This window comes from Gymnogyps californianus, chromosome 1, assembly GCF_018139145.2.
Source record: "Gymnogyps californianus isolate 813 chromosome 1, ASM1813914v2, whole genome shotgun sequence".
Classification (NCBI taxonomy): domain Eukaryota; kingdom Metazoa; phylum Chordata; class Aves; order Accipitriformes; family Cathartidae; genus Gymnogyps; species Gymnogyps californianus.
In genome coordinates this window covers 126,009,146-126,026,677 of record NC_059471.1, presented here as the reverse complement: position 1 = coordinate 126,026,677, position 17,532 = coordinate 126,009,146, and the positions used below count along the sequence as shown (strand labels likewise).

General features: G+C 46.5%; 1 protein-coding gene across 1 annotated transcript; it reads left to right on the top strand.

Annotated features, from left to right (window-relative positions):
- The first annotated feature begins 4,254 nt into the window (after positions 1-4,254).
- On the top strand, positions 4,255-16,744 carry SLC19A2 (solute carrier family 19 member 2). Its single transcript, XM_050915420.1, has 6 exons — positions 4,255-4,440; positions 4,546-5,151; positions 8,340-8,562; positions 12,724-12,916; positions 13,835-13,976; positions 14,196-16,744. The coding sequence occupies exons 1-6, from the start codon at positions 4,255-4,257 to the stop codon at positions 14,319-14,321; spliced, it is 1,476 nt and encodes a 491-aa protein (XP_050771377.1). The 3' UTR covers positions 14,322-16,744.
- Positions 16,745-17,532: the final 788 nt, after the last annotated feature.

Below are 17,532 nucleotides of genomic sequence, written 5' to 3'. Positions count from 1 at the left end.
GTAACAGAAGTGAAGGCATACTATCTGAATAAAGTAATCAATGCCAGAGCTTTTAAATTAACCCTTCATGGCTGCATAATATTTGTAAGTCTCCTGTTCAGAGCCCCCAAATTATGAAAAGGATCAGTCAGCGGGGGAACTAGAAGACACAGACCTTCAAGGTTGTATCCGGTCTTCCGTTCTTACACATAGCTACAATCTGTAGGCTTTGTTCTAAGCTACATTGTTCATGCTTCATTTCAGAAATAATTTGGCTTTTTTTGTTCTCGCTACTTCTGTTTCATTCCAACGTATATACTAGCTAATAGAGTCTACTTCCCCAAATTAATTACAATGGCCAAAATCATAAAACCAAAGAAATCAGTTGCTGCCTTTTCTCACATTTATGTGCCTTTGTTCCTTCCATGCTCAGCAAAAGACAAATCTGTTTTACTCCCTCCTTCTGGAGAGTTTCTGAGGTATTTGTACCATCTTAGTGATCTCACATACTGAGAGAGCACTCTGAAGAATGGCTTCATGAGAGTGCAGAAAGTTTTTAACTTGCAGAAGCTTTTCTCCAAAGAACTTGGCAAGACTTTAAGAGAACTTTTCTTGCATGTATATTTTATAAATTCCTCCACAATAAACTGCAGACCAGAACTGATTAACAATACTCCCCTCTGGTGCATCTTTGGGTGAAACCTGTCAGAGTTTACGGTGTGGATAAGATGTGACCTTAAAACGTTGTTGACTCTGAGACTGACGTGCATTTAGATGAGTTGCTTGGATCTCATGCTGAATCAAGCATCCTCTAGGGGTGATTCCACCCTAGATTCAGACAAAAAGGAATCATTAGTCATTAGCACTAAGGAAAGCGGCCACAGTGCCCTGCTGAAGGGCTTGGTGTGATCCTTTTCTTCCAAAGTGCCAGCAGCAATTTCTGAGATTGATCTGAAAATCTGAAGAGTTCTGGGCAAGTACAGACAGGTTTCAAGCTTCCCTTGTGCAACAGAGGAGCCAGAAAACACAGCCAGCATGTCCCCTGGCCGGCAAGAGAGCCTTTTAGTGTACGACAGCCCTGAGTTGTACGAAGGTGAGGCTTCTGATCAAGAGGTTGTTTGAGGAAACTCATACGCTCTGAAGGCTGTTCTGAGTGGTCAAGTAACCCAGCACAGAAGGGTTTTGTCCAATACTGCATGAGCTATGTCGTTGTATAAAACATTATTCACTGGGAGATGTTCAGGAGATGTTCAGGACAGAGTTGTGTCTGTAAAGGGCAGCCATCACACAGTGCAGCCATGCTGCAACTATCACTCAATCGGTTCAGATCACACATGTGCAAGTGGTACCTCTCTGGCAGACTTGCACTGACTGTTATGGTCTTGAAAGATTTTATAATCATTTCCATGTAATATTATTTATGTCGAAGTGTTCAGAATACGAGCAGTCACTCCAATTGGTCAAATCTTTCTGGTAAGAGAATGATTTTCTCTGGGAAATGGTTTCATCTTGTGTGGAATGTAGTGATTTTCAAAACACTCTTCACATCACCTGTCTGGGGAGCTAGAAATGAACAAACACGTAGCTTTGGGATGAAACCAGTCATTGTTTAACGCTAATGTAAATTGTAAGGTTATTTTGGTTTTGAAATTAAAAAAATTACAGTTGAAGGGTAGGAATTTTCCCCCTATTCCTATTTCTTTATTTTTAAACTTCCTATTACTCCTTTTTTCCACTGAAAAAGGTGTGTGCTTGTTGAGAGAGGAAGGGAGCAGGTAACATTAAGGAAAGAAAGTGTGAGGAAACCCTACTTTTCACAGCTTATGTCTTCCATCTTGGAAAAAAATATTGGAAGTTTTGAGGTTTTTCTTTGCTATCAAGCACCTTTAACCTTACCTTACTTTTTCTAGTAGAGTGGCGAGATGGAGAGAGAAAATGGGGAGGAAGGCTAGGGAAGGAAAGGTAGAAGTAAAAATTCAGGGAATAAAATTTTATCTTGTTTCTAAAGGCTGAAAATATCCTATGAAAGCAAAATAAGGTGAGTTCTTCTGAGAACAAAAGAAACCCTGAGAAAACCCAGAGTACTTAAATCAAAACTTTGCAGGTTCTTTTTCTTATGCAGTTTTTGGAGGAGAAATCTAGGTTGCCTGACTGACTGACTGACTGACTGTGTATTGCTTCAAGGAAACTGGTTGAGCTGACCTAACTCCTTCTACCCCAGCCAATCCCCTGGAAACAGCAGTTGAGCTCCAGTGGCACAACTCTAGGGACTGCTGTTTTGGAAAGGACCGAGGCCACCCATCAGATCCTGCGAGCAGCCTGGAAGTTGTGGGAACTGCTGCCCCTAGGCAGGGCGTGCCATGGGAACTCCAAGGTTTTACTCGTTTCCTCCCCCCTCTGCTGAGCGTGAAGCGATGACCCAGGTCGGTAAGAAGGTGCACTACACCTCATGCTAGCAGGCCATATCCTTTTACTACCTGCTACTGAGCTGCTTGCCAGCAGAACAGAGGGGCTGCTAAGAGCTAAGTGAGAGGGAACTGTGTGTTTCTGTTCACCTCCCCATGGCAACTCGTTTATCAGTCGTCGTTTCAGCTCATTTCACTCTAACCGTGCTATTCTAAGAGATCAGCAGTTCCTTGCAAATGGCTGAGATGGATGCCAGTATTAACGGGAGCGGATTCTTCCTATTTAGAGTTTTGCTTCAAGCTGAAGTGTGGTGAAATGGCAATTGTCATCTTTTTTTCTTCTTTTTTTCTAATAAACCTGTAAACAAAAGAGAACATGGACGTGCTGAGGAGCAGCAGCCTGAGAACAACTGAAAGGAAATTTTGCTAGACCCAGAAGATAGCCAGAAAGCAGCAAACCACTGATGCCAGATGATACAGGACCAAAATGTTTAGCTGCATTTTACAGAGAGCTGAGTAATCTTATGGCCCTAAAACCTTTTGTAGCTATGTTTATTAAGCTATGATGATGGAGATAGTAGTAAAATTCTGCAGTTCAAGGCATCTGTTCTGCCGCTGAGAGGAACCTGTTCTTGCCCACCCACCTGTGCATAGCCAGATGCCTTCTGAGGGCTTTTGTTTTGCTTCCTCGAGCATTGACCCCAGCTAGGAGGCAAGATATGCAATTGCACAGGTGGGAGGCCTGACCCCTGGTGTGAACTTTCTATGGCATCAGCCAATTTGGAGAACAAACTGTAGGTATAGAGTAGGAAGCCCTAGCAGTGGGAGCAATGTGGTGGAGATCAAGGGAATGGAGCACAGGGAAAGGCAAAGCAGGCAGATAGAAAGACAATGTGGGATAAATTGAGTAGCAGAACAGCAAATAGTTTAGAGAAGGATTGCCAAAGCTTTAAGAATAGTAGTCCTGGGCGAAGCTTTAGATAATTACGTTGAATGTAATAGCTTTATTTTCTCCTCGTCTAATATTTCTTCTGGCTGAACAACAAGGTGCAGCTTTTATTAAACCACAGAAGTGGTTCCAGCTCTTATCTTGCTAAAGGGAAGAAAGCGGCAGCGGTCAGCAGCTGAATGCATTTGGGCCAGGAAAGAAAGAACAAGCACAGCAGAAAAAGGATCTCTTTGTCGAGATGGTTTTCAGGAAAGGCTTGTACCTGCCCCTCGGGGGAAGGCAGAGATGAGGAATTTTGGTGGGGGAGTGACCTGTGGGGGGCGAACCTCAGCAGTGACCGGAGCTCTGCCGTGCTGCGTGCGTTTTCCTTGGGCGCGCACGCAAGAAGGGCGTCAGCCTTGCTCTCCGCGGTCAGTTCTGAACGTGTATCACAACCCACAGAACGCGCTGCCCCTTCCTGTGAGGGGCCTCCCACTCAACGCCGTTCAGGTACGGAAGGCAGCGCCCAGACTCAAGGGTGGACCCCACCTCCAGGTGTCCCTCACGCACCCGTGGCACCGGCGGGGCGGGGGCGATGCCCCTCCGCAGCCACGGCCGCGCACGCCCGTGGACCCCCCCCTCCCTCCGCGCGCACGTGCTCGTCTCCCGCCGTAGCCGTCCCGCCCCCCGCTCCCCATTGGCCGGCCTTGCTGAGAGGGGGCGGTCTCGCCCAATCAGAGGGCAGCGTGCAGCACCGCCTCTCGCGCGCCGGCGAATGGTCTTTAAGAGCAGCGCCGCGGGCGGGCAGTGGCTTTTGGGAGGCGGCGGCGGCGGCGGCGGGGGGTGACCCGGGAGGTCACCCGGGACGGGCCTGCGGCTGCCAGCCCCCACCGGCCCGGCCGGCCCCGGGAGGGAGCGCGTCAGGCCCAGCCCCTGCCCGGCATGGCGGGGCTGCGGGGGGGCCGGCCGGCGCGGCGCTCCGCCCGGGCTGGCGGCGGCGGCGGGTGCTCCTGGGCGCTGCCCACGGGGCTGCTGTGCGCCTACGGCTTCTTCTGCAGCGTGCGGCCCTCGGAGCCCTTCCTCACCCGGTACCTGCTGGTGCCGCACAAAAACCTCTCCGAGACCCAGGTACCGCGGCCCCGGGGACCTCGCACCCCCGCCTGGGTGTCTGTGTTTGTCTTTTCCTTGCAGTACGTGGGTGCTGAGGGTTACCGCCCGCTTTTCCCCCCCCAGGTGTTCAACGAGATTTACCCAGTGTGGACTTACTCCTACCTGGTACTGCTGTTCCCGGTGTTCCTGGCCACGGACTACCTGCGGTACAAGCCTGTGGTCCTGCTGCAGGGCCTGAGCCTCATCATCACCTGGTTTATGCTGCTGTATGCCCAGGGGCTGCGGGCCATCCAGTTCCTTGAGTTCTTCTACGGGATAGGGACGGCCACCGATATTGCCTATTACTCCTACATCTACAGTGTCGTTGATGTCAGCCTGTACCAGAAGGTCACCAGCTACTGCCGGAGTGCCACCCTGGTGGGCTACATGGTGGGCTCGGTGTCCGGGCAGGTCCTTGTGTCGGTGGCAGGATGGTCCCTCTTCAGCCTGAACGTTATCTCCTTAACCAGCATATCCATTGCCTTTGGCATAGCGTGGTTCCTGCCGATGCCACAAAAAAGCTTTTTCTTTCACCACGTCTCAAGTCAGCAGCTCAGTTGGGAAATGAAGGTCATGGACTGTAAAAATGGATCTGCTGTCCAAGATCACCCCGATGTGCAGAGGGCACCCGGCTGGGAGGATGAGACGAAAGTTCCCTTAAACGGGGAGGGTGATTCAACAGAGAAACAGGTGAGTTGTGCCCTGGGTTTGCATAAGTAGAAGATGCAATACTGATGTGGTCATGCATGCATATATGTATATATGTATGCATGCATACATGTATATATGTACACAGCAGTAGAGATGTAATAGCCAACAGCAAAAAGTATCCCTTTGCTTATCCTGCTTCCTTATTTATGGCACAGGAAAATTTATTCCTGGCTTCCTTTTGCTGATTGAGCATGGTAGGCTGCTCCTTAGTTTTTCTGAAGTTGTTCTGCATGTCTCACAAGGCTGTGATTAAAATTCTCTGGGCATCAAATTGCCGTTCAACAGTACAAAGCACGGGACATCTCTGGGGCACTAAAAATTGTGTATATGTCCAAATTCTCTGTGTGCTTCTGGATGCACCCTGTGACTTGCAGAAAAGAGGCAATTCTTCATGCACTCGTGTTTTGAAAACACTTGTTACTTCAACTGTTGTGCAAGTTGTGCAGTAATAAGCTGTGTAGTAATTGGGTTTTATCTTATGATCCTGGAAAGAAACTGGTCCAGGAAGGAAACTGCAGTAGTCCTTGAGAGCACTTACAGGCTGACATTGATTAGTCATAAACGGACAGAACACGGATAAATTGCAGGAAGCACTTGTGCATAATAACAGCTTAATGCAGCCCATGAGAGCGCCAAGGTAGTGCCTTGACTTGTGGCTTTTGTGGGCTACGTAACCTCTACAAAGTCACTTGTATGGAAAGAAGCATGCAGGTGCCCTTGTTTGGTGGCGGGACGTGTTGGGTCCCACGAGGTGACGAGCGAGCAGCCTCCAGTTTTGAGGCCCGATGCGTGTGTGTATAGTTGCCTGCTGGGCAGGTCTCTGCCACGCTGCTCCAGGTAATGCACGTGTACGGAGAGCTGGTCGCGGCAGGGGGATTTGAGGCCCTGGGGAGAGGTCAGCCTTGCTCCTGGGTCAGGAGGAGGTTGTGCTAGTTCTGAGAACAAGCCAGAAGATAAGCGTGGCTGTTGGTTTAGTCAGCTACCGGGTATTTCACTTAGCAAGTAAGCCCTGGTTGGCTGGGTCGGGGGAGGCAGCGTCCGGGGCCGCTTTCAGCTTCTTCCAGCTACAGCTGGGAATTAAAGGTATTAACATTCCAAGGACCTAATCCTGCCCCATCCAGCACAATCTTGTGTGAGCAAAAGTATTTTTAACCATGTTATACTTGCGTGCTGAAGGGTATTTCTTAAACAAGACAAATTCTGTGCCAATAATGACTAAGGTATTAATATAACTTATCCGTCCCTTTTGTTTATCTTACTCTCATCCCGTGAGAGCAAGGGTGGTTCCAAACTAGTGGTGAAAATTTTAAAAAAGGAGCAAGTACACTTGCATAACTCTCCAGAGTTCAGTTATACCAGGTGCTAAAAGCTGAGAAGCATTGGCGTGTGATGACAGTCCTTCTTACTAAGGTAATGGCAACCGTATTTCACAAACATAAATGAATGGCTGTACGAATAATTGTACTGAAGAAGCACTGCCAGGTGGTGGGAGGGCAGATGGGCCTTTCTGGCTTATCAGGCACATGCTTGGGTTGAATGTGCCAAATCAGTTTTTGCAGCGTATGTGATAATTCCCTTCCCTGGTTTTCCTGCACCTGAACTTGAGCTTCATGTGAAACCTTCTGTGTGGGAGTTACATTGCTAAAGTCGCATCGCCAGAAGCTGACCTCTTCCCAAGTTGTTCTGTTGGGCTTTGGAGGAACGGTGTCCGCATCTGGAGCAAGCATTTTGCCATCGGCAAAGCACCGATGGGACTGTGTGGTGTTTAATAAAGATGCTTAGAAATCAGTGACACTTTGAGGGGTGGAAAAAAGGGAGGTCAGGACAGAGTTAGGCTATGGTCTTTGGGGGTTTTAGTAGAAACACCTTAAAATGAGTTTTATTGCTCATGGAGCATAGTCTTTCCCAGGCACACACTGCATGATTCCCCTAGGGAAAGGGCATACCGCCAAGAGCCCAAAGTTGCTGCTGCCGTCTGGAAAACGCTCCGAAACTGGACATGCAACAGCACAATGTGCAGTAGCTCAGTCCTGTGACAGTGCTTTATGTTTCCCTGCAGGGAATCCAAGTTCACAGGGGCTAGAGATGCTGGGTGGGCCTTGGGGGCTCTGCCCTTTCTGCATGAAGTAACTGCGGCTCTGACTTACACAAGAAGGGTCTTGCCTGTCTACAAAGACTCTGTATGTGTGTGCATGCAGCAAATGTAATCAGCAGTTCTGTCTAGAAAGTGAAGACATGCTCATTTCCTCTGCTGCTGTTGGCATAAAGTGGTTGGGAACAGAACTGTAACGGCCTGTATGTAAAAAGCAATTTTTGTTTATTGTCATCCCCTGTTGCTAGAACTGATCTATTTTCAAATTTTTTTTCAAACCACTTCATGGGTCTGCCCCCTTTCATGCTCTTTCTAGAAAGATTTGGAGGGGATAGCCTCATTTTTATGTCATGCCGTTTGTCAGAGCACTTGTATATACCAGGAGCTGCCATTTGTGATAGCAGTGTCTGGTGGAAGTAGCTTCTGTTTCTCTTCAGATCCCCAGGCAACATCTCTTACCTTCTCAGGGCCTTGGTGAACATTAAACGGGGTAGAGTGTGGCGTAATGAGATTGCTTCTTTGAATATTTATAATCCCTGAATGCTAGTACTAAAGAAATTGACTTATTTGTGGGGAAATGTACTCATCTGGTGGCTTTCATGTTCTCTGTGCTACCAAATTTGGTTGAATTTGGATCAGGACTTAAAAGTGTCGGTGATGCTTTTTGCCTTTATGATTTGAATGACTGGCTTCTGATCCTGTCTTGTCAAAGTGGATATCGTGTCCTGTTCTCCTCTGTCTCTTCTCTCTGGAACCCTTCAGTTGCTCACATAGTAATTCTAACATCTAGCAGTTACTGCTCTCTGCTTGAGAGAGCCAGAGATGGAGAGGTGCTTGGGACTGAACCCTTCCTCTGCTCGTAAGGGGACGGCCCTGGTTAGGGCAAAGACCAGCTGCAGAGACCGTGGGATGGGGAAGCTCTTTATTCATTACTCTGTGGAGGTTTGTGTCCGAGAGTGGCACTGTCACTCACCAGTGATCAGACCACTTGAAAGGGGCAATTTTGTGGAGCAGTGTGAAGTATTTATAAACAAAGACTAACATTTCTCTCCCCTTCCTTCTCCAATTTATGCAGGAGCAGAAAGTAGACATTATAAAGGTGCTCAAAGATCTCTGGCATGACTTCCTGCAGTGCTACTCCTCCCAGACAATGCTCTGCTGGTCTGTGTGGTGGGCACTGTCCACCTGCGGCTACTTTCAGGTCATCAACTACGCTCAGGGCCTGTGGGAGATGGTGCTGCCTTCTCATAGCATGGAGATCTACAATGGTGCTGTGGAGGCAGCCTCGACGCTGCTAGGTAAGCTTCTGGCGTAGCTCCTGCTCTGCTGTGAGAAATGCCTTGTGTCCTTCAAGGTCACCAGAGCATGGTTTGGAAGTGTCTTGCATTTCCCCCAAGCATGCAGGAGAGGCAGCAGTGGCATTCGGGGTGAGTCTTCCCTGACGTGCATGGATACGGTGCTCAGTGTTGAGTTAGTTGCTGCACGCAGCCCTAATTCTTGTAGTCCAGTAAGTAGGTGTTTAAAGGAGCCTCCTAAGTCAATCTTCATTCTGAAATATTTGGCAGAAGGCTCCAGGCATGTGGCTGACTGTGTTCTTGGCTGTCACTATGAGTTATGCTTGTTTTAACCGCTCAAAATCAGACTAAGGGTCCTCTGGGTTTATTGCTTTTTTCCCTGGCAGTGTAGGGAACATATGAAGGTTTCCTATACACGCACAGCATGCAGTGAGCCATATTTAGTCATTTTAGCACTGTTAAGCAGAAAAGCTATTAAGATGAAAGAAGTTGCTTGACTTGAAAGGGACAGGTAGGTCAGTCAACACAAACATTTGTTTATTAAGTTGTTTAATATTGTTCCATTACCAGAACTAGGACAATACCTTTTTAATATAGCTAACATACCCTTACAGAGGCTTTCTAGGTGTTGCTGCAGTATGTTCCTTTTCTTTGATGGAGTCATCGTTCCACGATCTGCTGTGGACATCACCTACTTGGGGGCAAAAGAAACCAAGGTACACAAACAAGGAAGCCTTAGTACTTTCTTGGGCATGCTCAGCCCCCTCTTGGAGTTCAGCCAGAAGCCATGGCTGTTACATAGTTCTAAAAGCTGGTCTACCACCCATTGTTAGTGGGTTTGAAACTGTCGGCAACTTGATTCTGAAGGCTTTCTCCATTAAATCGTCTTTGATGTGCTAAACCTGCACTTTAATAGCATGCAGTCATACACTGTTCCTCCACTCTAGCATGATGCTGTGGCTCTTATTTCTTGTTTGATTTGGCTTCCTCTACCACCGTGTCTTGGTCCCAGGAAGGAGAAGAATCGGCATCAAGGGAAAGAAGACTCATAGCGTGGCCAAATGTCAGCAGATTTAAAAAAAAAAAAAAAAAAAAAAAGAAAAAAAAAAAGGAGTATTCTTCAAACCTTGTTATGAATATTTGATATTAGTGTCCCTTTTTTTAGAGGCCTGTGAACAATGGACCTATTGGTAGAAAAGGTGGTTGGCACTAAACTCATGTAAAACTGAAGTTTTTAGTTTACCATTTTGATTTTTTCCTCTGGTATAATTTTTATAAATGGTTGAATCATTTTGGGTGATGTTTTCTGAAAGCAAATTAGCCTCTGTCCCTGAACTGCTCAAAAGACAAAATGAAAAAATCCTTCCAGGTGACACAGATTCATTGCTTGGAACAAGTGAAGTTTAGTGAAGTAGTAATCTCAACTAAAAGCTTGAAGTGTATAACAGGACTGGAAGGGACCTGTTAAGGATGAGCATCCAGTGACCTGACTTCCTAGGTGTCCTGGTTTCGGCTGGGACAGAGTTAACTTTCTTTTTAGTAGCTGGTACAGTGCTGTCTTTTGGATTTAGTGTGAGAATGATGTTGATAACACTCTGATGTTTTAGTTGTTGCTAAGTAGCGCTTATCTAAGTCAAGGACTTTTCAGTTTCCCATGCTCTGCCAGCAAGCAGGTGCACAAGAAGCTAGGAGGGAGCAGAGCCGGGGCAGCTGACCTGAACTAGCCAAAGGGGTATTCCATACCATGGAACGTCATGCCCAGTATATAAACAGGGGGAAGTTGGCCGGGCAGCGCGGATCGCGGTTCGGGAACTAACTGGGCATCAGTCAGTGGGTGGTGAGCAATTGCATTGTGCATCACTGGTTTTTCCTCCCCCCCCCCCCCCCCTTCTTTTTGTTGCATTCCTTTTCATTACTATTATTATTATATTTCATTATTACTATTGTTAGTATTATATTTTACTTTAGTTATTAAACTGTTCTTATCTCAACCCACGAGTTTTACTTTTTTTTTCCTTTGCTTTCCTCCTCCTCACCCCACTGGGAGGGGGAAGGGGGAAGTGGCAGCGTGGTGCTTAGTTGCTGACTGGGGTTAAACCACGACACTAGGCACTAGTGCAAATGCTCTAATTTCTTCCAATTTCCAGTTTGAATTTATTAATGAGCAGTTTATTTATCTCTGATGTCATGCCAAGGTTGTATTTTAGCATAAGATCTTTGCTCTGGGCCAAAGAAGCCAAGTTTTTCCAGTTGTTCTTTGGTAAAGTTAAGCTCTTTGTTCACTTTGTCATCTTACTAGCCCCTCTTTGCACCAAACCTGGTTTGAGTTGCATTCTTTTTGAAGGTGGATGACTAGAGCTGCACTCAGCTTTATTCAGTGAGGCCTCAGACTTCTAGAAGAACATACTGTTCACTCTTCTCCCTTTACTAGAAATACCTTTCCTGGTGCATCCCAGATCTGATTTGCCATTTTCATGGCTCTTAGTTATGAGCTCTGTGCTCAGTTATGAGCGTGTTTGGCAACCTTTGTGTAAGATGCTGTTGCCGTCCCTGCCTGTACCTGTGCTGCCCTGCAGAAGAGTTTAAGTCAAGTCTGGTGACTCATGTGGCTGTCAGCTTCCTGTCCTGGGCAAGCTAAATAGTATTCCTTCTAGTGAGGTCAACTGACTGTTAAGCTGCATCCCTGCACCTTCTTGGGAATGTGGCAATCCAGTTGGTTCGGTTGTGAAACCACTGGATCAGCTGTAAGTGTCTAATTGCAGAACACAGATTGTCATAATTATTGTCATAATTAGGTGTCAGGCTGATATAACCTTGAGACATAGGGAGAGTACAACTTCATTAGTTGCCATGAGATCCGCAGAGTCATGTCTGTTCCCAGATTTCAGAATTGCTGAGGCTGTAGAAAGAAGGCTCTAGGACTTTAGCTTCTTTTTGCATCTCAGGGTTTTGCTACTGGGGGAGACAGACTTTCAAAGAGCAAAATGTCAGTTTGGTAGTGTCACAGCAGGCACTGGAAAGAAGAGTTCGGGGGGGAAATAAGTTCCTTTCCGTTGGCATAGCTACCTTCTTCACTAGTCCGCAAGATTGATGCAAGGTCTGACAGGGTTGTACACGCTGATGATACATAAGAGTCTTCATGTAGTTGAAGGATTTCTAAGATAGCAGGCCAGCTAAGGGCTACAAGGGGCTTAGATGCTGCACTGTAGCACTTCTGTACAGTGGTCAAATGCTGAATACAATCCTGTTTTTCAGAGATCTCCAGTAAACCTCCCTTTGTCAGTATGCTGTTGGTCTAGTTTGCTGTGTACAGCAGCGTCGTTATGCTGTTGGTTGCTCTTTGGCTTGTTTGCAGAACAAGGCCTACTTCAAATGGGAATTTTCTTGTAATGTAATATGTATTTGGGCTTCTCAGTAGTTACAACTGTGATAGTGCGTGAAACACACCTTGTCTGCTCGTTGAGTTGTATGAAATATCACACACTTCCCATCTTGTGATCTGTCTTCTCTCGCCATCTCCCCTTCGTAAAATCCAGTAGGAGTTACAAACCTGTTCTGGTTGTAAAGGATCGTTCTTGCACAATCGACAGTGCATGATTGTAGCTTGCGATTAGGTTGCATCCTGGGAGACGTGGATTTGCACCCCTGCTCTTACTTACTCTGACAGCCCAGCATGAAGATGGCAGTAAATGTAGGCTTTTCTGCCTCCTGGGAGAGAGCTCTAACAGCTGTGTATCAAAGTGGGTAGTGTCTTCCTCCCTCCTACCCCCCCTAAAGCGCCACAAAATAATTAGCTGAGTGCTTTTGAGAACCAGGGTTTGCATTTCTCTGTAGCCCAATTGACAACACTGCTACAGTCAGAGACAGAGGACTGAGTGGCAGTGGTCTGAGTCCCGGGGCTATTGTGCTTCTGAAGCCAAAGAGGAGACTTCAGAGGCAGTCAGCATTGACCCTTTTTTTTTTTTCTGTTCCTGTAAAAGTGAATGGGAGTTTATAGCAGGGTTCCAGGTGAGGGAGAGGTCAGGAAGGAGAGCCGCTAAGGTGTGCACATTAGTGTCGTCCACTTCAGTCATGTTTGGCTATTAGGAGCTGTACAGCTCCTAATACACAGTCTCCAAATGGCTCCAATTGCAATCGCTAACAGTTATTTCCTTCCCCTCACAGGAGCTGTTGCAGTATTTGTTGTGGGTCACATAAAAACATCCTGGGCAATGTGGGGTGAAGTGGCACTTGCCCTGTTCTCCTTTCTTATTGCTGCTGCTGTATATATCATGGACACGGTTCGTAACATCTGGGTGTGCTATGCATCCTATGTTGTCTTCAGAATTATCTACATGCTGCTAATCACAATAGCAACGTGAGTATCTTTTTAATGTAAATTGCTCTCAAGGTTACAGCTGGTGTGAAAGCTGGCATGTTTTCTGTGTAACTAGAGTCTCACCTACCAGGAATTTGGAAATCTGTTGCAAGGGTTTGTGTTGTGATTCAGGTTGGAAACTGAGGCACAGAGATATATTTGGCTGGCAGTCTGCCCAAGCTTAAAAGTCTTATGACACTGAAGTGACTACTTCTGAATATTAGACAGTGCTGCTTGCCAGGGGAATGTTTTTCATAAACATGGCTGGAGTGAAGCGTTAACAGATGAGGAGAGGACAATGCTTTGGTTGTGTTGAAGTGTCAACTTTCCCTAACCTGTAAGGAGGAAAACTTCTTCAATGTTATTTGTCACTTCGGGGAGGAAAACACAGTTGTTGAACCACACGTGCATAATCGCTACAAGGCAGCTCAAGCACAATATGAGGGGTGATGCTGAAACTGGTAACTGCAAAAGGAGTTCTGCTTGGAAGGATGTGGGAGGTTATGGACCACACTGCAGCAGGCTGATGCTTTAAGATTGCGAACAGCTCTCTGGGATCAAAGCGCATTGTATCTTCTCTGTGTGACAAGACCCTTTAGCTACATCGGACAGGAGGGCTGCTTCAGTAAGACTGAAACCCACAGAGCTCCCAAAGTGGGTGTTTTTGTGGTTTTGTTTTTGGTTTTAAGCTTTTTACATGTGTCTGTGGGTCTCTTCTAGCTTCTATGCTAGTCTGTCATGATCCTATTTAGAAAAGTACACTATCAGTGCAAGGTAATTTAGCTGTGGAAAATACTGGACCAGTCTATGTAACCCTTCAGGTTGCATAGTCTTCTTGTCCAGAGATGTTCCTCCTATTCTTGCATTTCCCTGCTTTTTCCCTGTCCTTAACGTTTCTGGTCATCCCGTTCTTTCCAGGTTCCAGATCGCTACAAATCTCAGTGTGGAGCGGTACGCCCTGGTGTTTGGGGTCAATACTTTCATTGCCTTAGCACTTCAGACTCTGCTCACTTTGATTGTTGTGGATGCCAGTGGGCTTGGGTTGGACATCTTCACCCAGGTATGATAGACTCTTTTAGCTTTACTGATGGGAGGGAGGAAGGTAACCCAAGCTGTAAAGCTTCTCAGCTACCTGTTTCTGGGTCAGGGGTTTGACAGAGAAATAATCACTGATTCCTGATATTTTAGAAGAGGAAGGGAGCTCGTGTATTAACCTTCTTACAAATTTGGTAACTGCTTGGTTTAACCACTTTTTTATTTTCTTTCCCCTTCTCTGCAGTTCATGATTTATGCCTCTTACTTTGCGGCCATCTCACTGGTGTTCTTGGGCAGTGGCATATACAGTATTATGAGAGCTTACAGAAGACAAGAGCAGATGCAAAGCAGATCTCCTGAAAGCCAGTAGTGCAGCAAGTGAAGACTCTTGGTGGCTACATAGGAAGATATAGGTCTGGTTTTTAATCTCTGCCTTTTCTTCCCAAGGCAGTCACCTTAACGGTATTTGATCCATATTTATACTATACTAGTAGCACATTTCAGAAGGTAAATGTATTAGCTCTTACGTAAGTAAGAACAAATATCTTCTTTCTAAAATGCCTTTTGTTCTTCTGTTGCATATAAGGAACGTGCAGCAAAGAACAGTAAGTTTTCTCAAAGAATGAAAGCCTTGGGAGGTTTTAGTCTAAGGCTGTGCATCTGGAGGCTGCCATTGAAAATGCAGCTTCATGATTGTCTAGTCAGCTGCTACTCTCTGTGTCACTGAGGTGCTGCTGCAGGGCAGAAGTGAGGGCACACTAATAGACCTCTCTGTGGAGAGCCCCAGGCCTGGGACAGGAGGTGGCCTTAGGCCCGTGCTCTGCAGCGTGGCTCTCGCTGTGGCTGCCCCGTGATGCTGGATGCTCTGCTTTGAGGACTAGTACACTTATGTTTCTGCATATCCACATGCTTCCTTGACTTGCTTGTACTGTTTCTGCTGTTCCTGTCTGTCACCTCTGCTGCCAGAGTTTTACCATAGCTGATCATGGTGCTTCCCCAAAAACTTAACTGTGTCCTGGGGCAACTTGTGACGCTGGTGAATTGGCTATCAGGAGTGCTACTTGTGCCATGAAGGCCTGTGCCCAAGGGACTGTAAAGCTGGAGGTGAAGCTTAGAGGGAGTTGAAGTAGACAAAATGCTAATCCAAGGGACCCTTGGACATCTTTGCCTTGGTCCTTTAGGACTGCAGATTCCTGCGATTACAGGAGTCACTGCCTCACAGCCCTGGGGGCTGGGCTATTTCAGTGGGATGGCGGATGTTAGTATAGCACTGGGAAGGAAGGTGTCTTGCAGGATTTTAAGCTATTCTTTGTGATCTTGGAGAATTGTGATTCTAGTGACTTAAATAGACACCTTCAGTTATGGTAGTTAGCAGGATGACTGCCTGAGGCTTTGAAAAATGCTGATTTCTGGTCTGTCAGTTTTTCCCCTTATTTTAAAATGCCTTTATGCTTCTGGTGGGTTTCTGTCCACTCGTTCTACCTCTTCTTTCCACCTAAGCGGGACAATGAATGTTTGGAGCGGGCAGTTCTTTTATTTTGTCCAGTCTCAGCAATTTGGGACTTGCCTCATACCTGTTTTTTAAAAATAATTTATTTTTTCCAAATTGCTTCAGCACTGGGAAGGAGTTGCACAGAGTTGTCCTGGGTTTGGGTACCTGGATACTCAGGCACCATGACCAGCACAGCAACAGATATCTGTAGTATACTGTGGAAATGGCCTATGGACTGCCCCTGTTGCTGTGCAGGTTGTGGTGAGTTTTAAGTGTACAGGAGAACTGGCAAGGGAGAAGATGCAACACAGTGTGCTTCCCTCCATGCCTTCTCTGTCTGTGCTGGTTAGAGCTTCTTCCAGTCGGAGCCTGAAGAAGCAGCTTTGGTTCATTGCTTGCTTTTAGTGCCATGGAGACTTCACAGCATTGGGGCTGGGAAGGCATTTCTCCCCTGGCTGGGACAGGTACAGCCTTTCTCATCACTTCTGTGAGCCTCAGCCTTTACCATGCAAGGCGAATGATTAATGTGTCTGGGATGTGCTACCTGGGGTCTGGGGAGCCCTTCCAGGCCGGCTGTTCAGGGGAACCCACTCCCCAAAGCTTCTCTGTGTTTGCAGCCTGCATTCTTAAACAACCCCCTAAAGAGGGGCTCAGCTGTACTGGCATTTACACATGTAAACTTAACTGCCTTATCCTGAAATGGAAACTTGAAGCCACCCATGTATATATTCCGTTCTTTACTGGGTTTTGTTTTAAAAAAAAAAATAAAATGTGAAGCCATGAGATGCTAGCTGATGAGCTGTCCTGGGAAAGGGATAGTAAGCGTATATCCTGTCCTTTGAGTTCTTTGGTCTGATGGCAGTTGCAGCAAGGCATGAGGAGTGGGTGTACAGCACTTGTGTCAAGTGACCGAAAGAAGCAGCTCAATTTTAATCACATTTTTCATACAGAGAACAAATCTTTGATGGGGAACAACCCAGTTATTTAAAAGCAAGTCAGAAATTAACTAACGAATTACAGCAATAACAATGATTTTTCTACCAAAGTAATGAAACTGTGGCAACTGCAATAGAGAGGCATGCTACACTGCATACATCTTGAGCCCTGTTAATGTATGGAAGCCACACCTGGCTGCTGTTGAGGTTCCTGCGCTGTGCTGTTGCTGTGGTGATGAGGTGACTACAGAGCCTGACTGGAGCTGTATGCAGAGTTACTGATGCCTATGAAATTCTGTAAACATGTTGACATTGTTGGTTTCTAATTGAATCGCTATTTTTGTTAAATAAAAATACTCTGAGATATCCTGTGTGGCCAGTGTTTGTTTTGTGTTTTGATACCTTGCTAATCCACAGCACTGCTGCTGCAGGTTGTTCTGAGCATCTTTGTTAGAAAGAGGAAAAAAATACAGAACAAAACATGCAAAAAGAAGCAAGTCTTCAAGAAGCTGATAGTTGCTGGCTGGTTTGTGTAGGTTTGCAGAACTCTGTGCAAGTGTCTTGCATTGAGGATCCTTAATTGCTGCGCAGTTCAGAAATACCGCTCTGTAGTTCCAGTGCAGACTGGTCCAGTGAGGGAGAAGATCACTCACTGGTGCAGGGTAACCCTGGTCAGGATGCATCAGACTTGCTGAGGGTGAGTGTGAGGGAAAGCAGGTGTAGGTTTGCCATGCAGGAGGACCTTTCTATTTACATTGACCTAATTACAAAATTGACCCTTAAGGAAGGAATGCTGTAAACTCCCCATTCTGGCACACCCACACTTGACTGCCTTGGAAAGCTCTCCCTGTCTTGTGCTTCTAGAAGAGATGGCTTGTACCTGATAGTACAGGCTGGGCTGGAGAGGAAGGTGGTTTCTGAATATCTGCTGCCAGTTTGATGTAGTTCGGTGTGGGGAATAGCCCAACAAGCCCTCTGCACAACACCAAAAATGAGAAGGGTGGTCTGGGGTGGAAGGGGGGCCTTTCTTAAATATGTTTCCTTGAGAGCCTTATTGCTGAGGCAGGAGGGATAGGACTGTCAGCATGTTGGGCTTGCTCTGAATTTCATTCATCTGCCTTCCCTGGGTGAATGCAGGAGTCAGCTGTGTAGGG

Bases quoted from the DNA above. Each gene is read 5' to 3' on its own strand.
- SLC19A2 (XM_050915420.1), top strand. From the start codon at position 4,255: ATGGCGGGGCTGCGGGGGGGCCGGCCGGCGCGGCGCTCCGCCCGGGCT. The intron at 5,152-8,339 runs GTGAGTTGTGCC...CAATTTATGCAG, and splicing joins GTGATTCAACAGAGAAACAG to GAGCAGAAAGTAGACATTAT. The intron at 8,563-12,723 runs GTAAGCTTCTGG...TTCCCCTCACAG, and splicing joins GGCAGCCTCGACGCTGCTAG to GAGCTGTTGCAGTATTTGTT.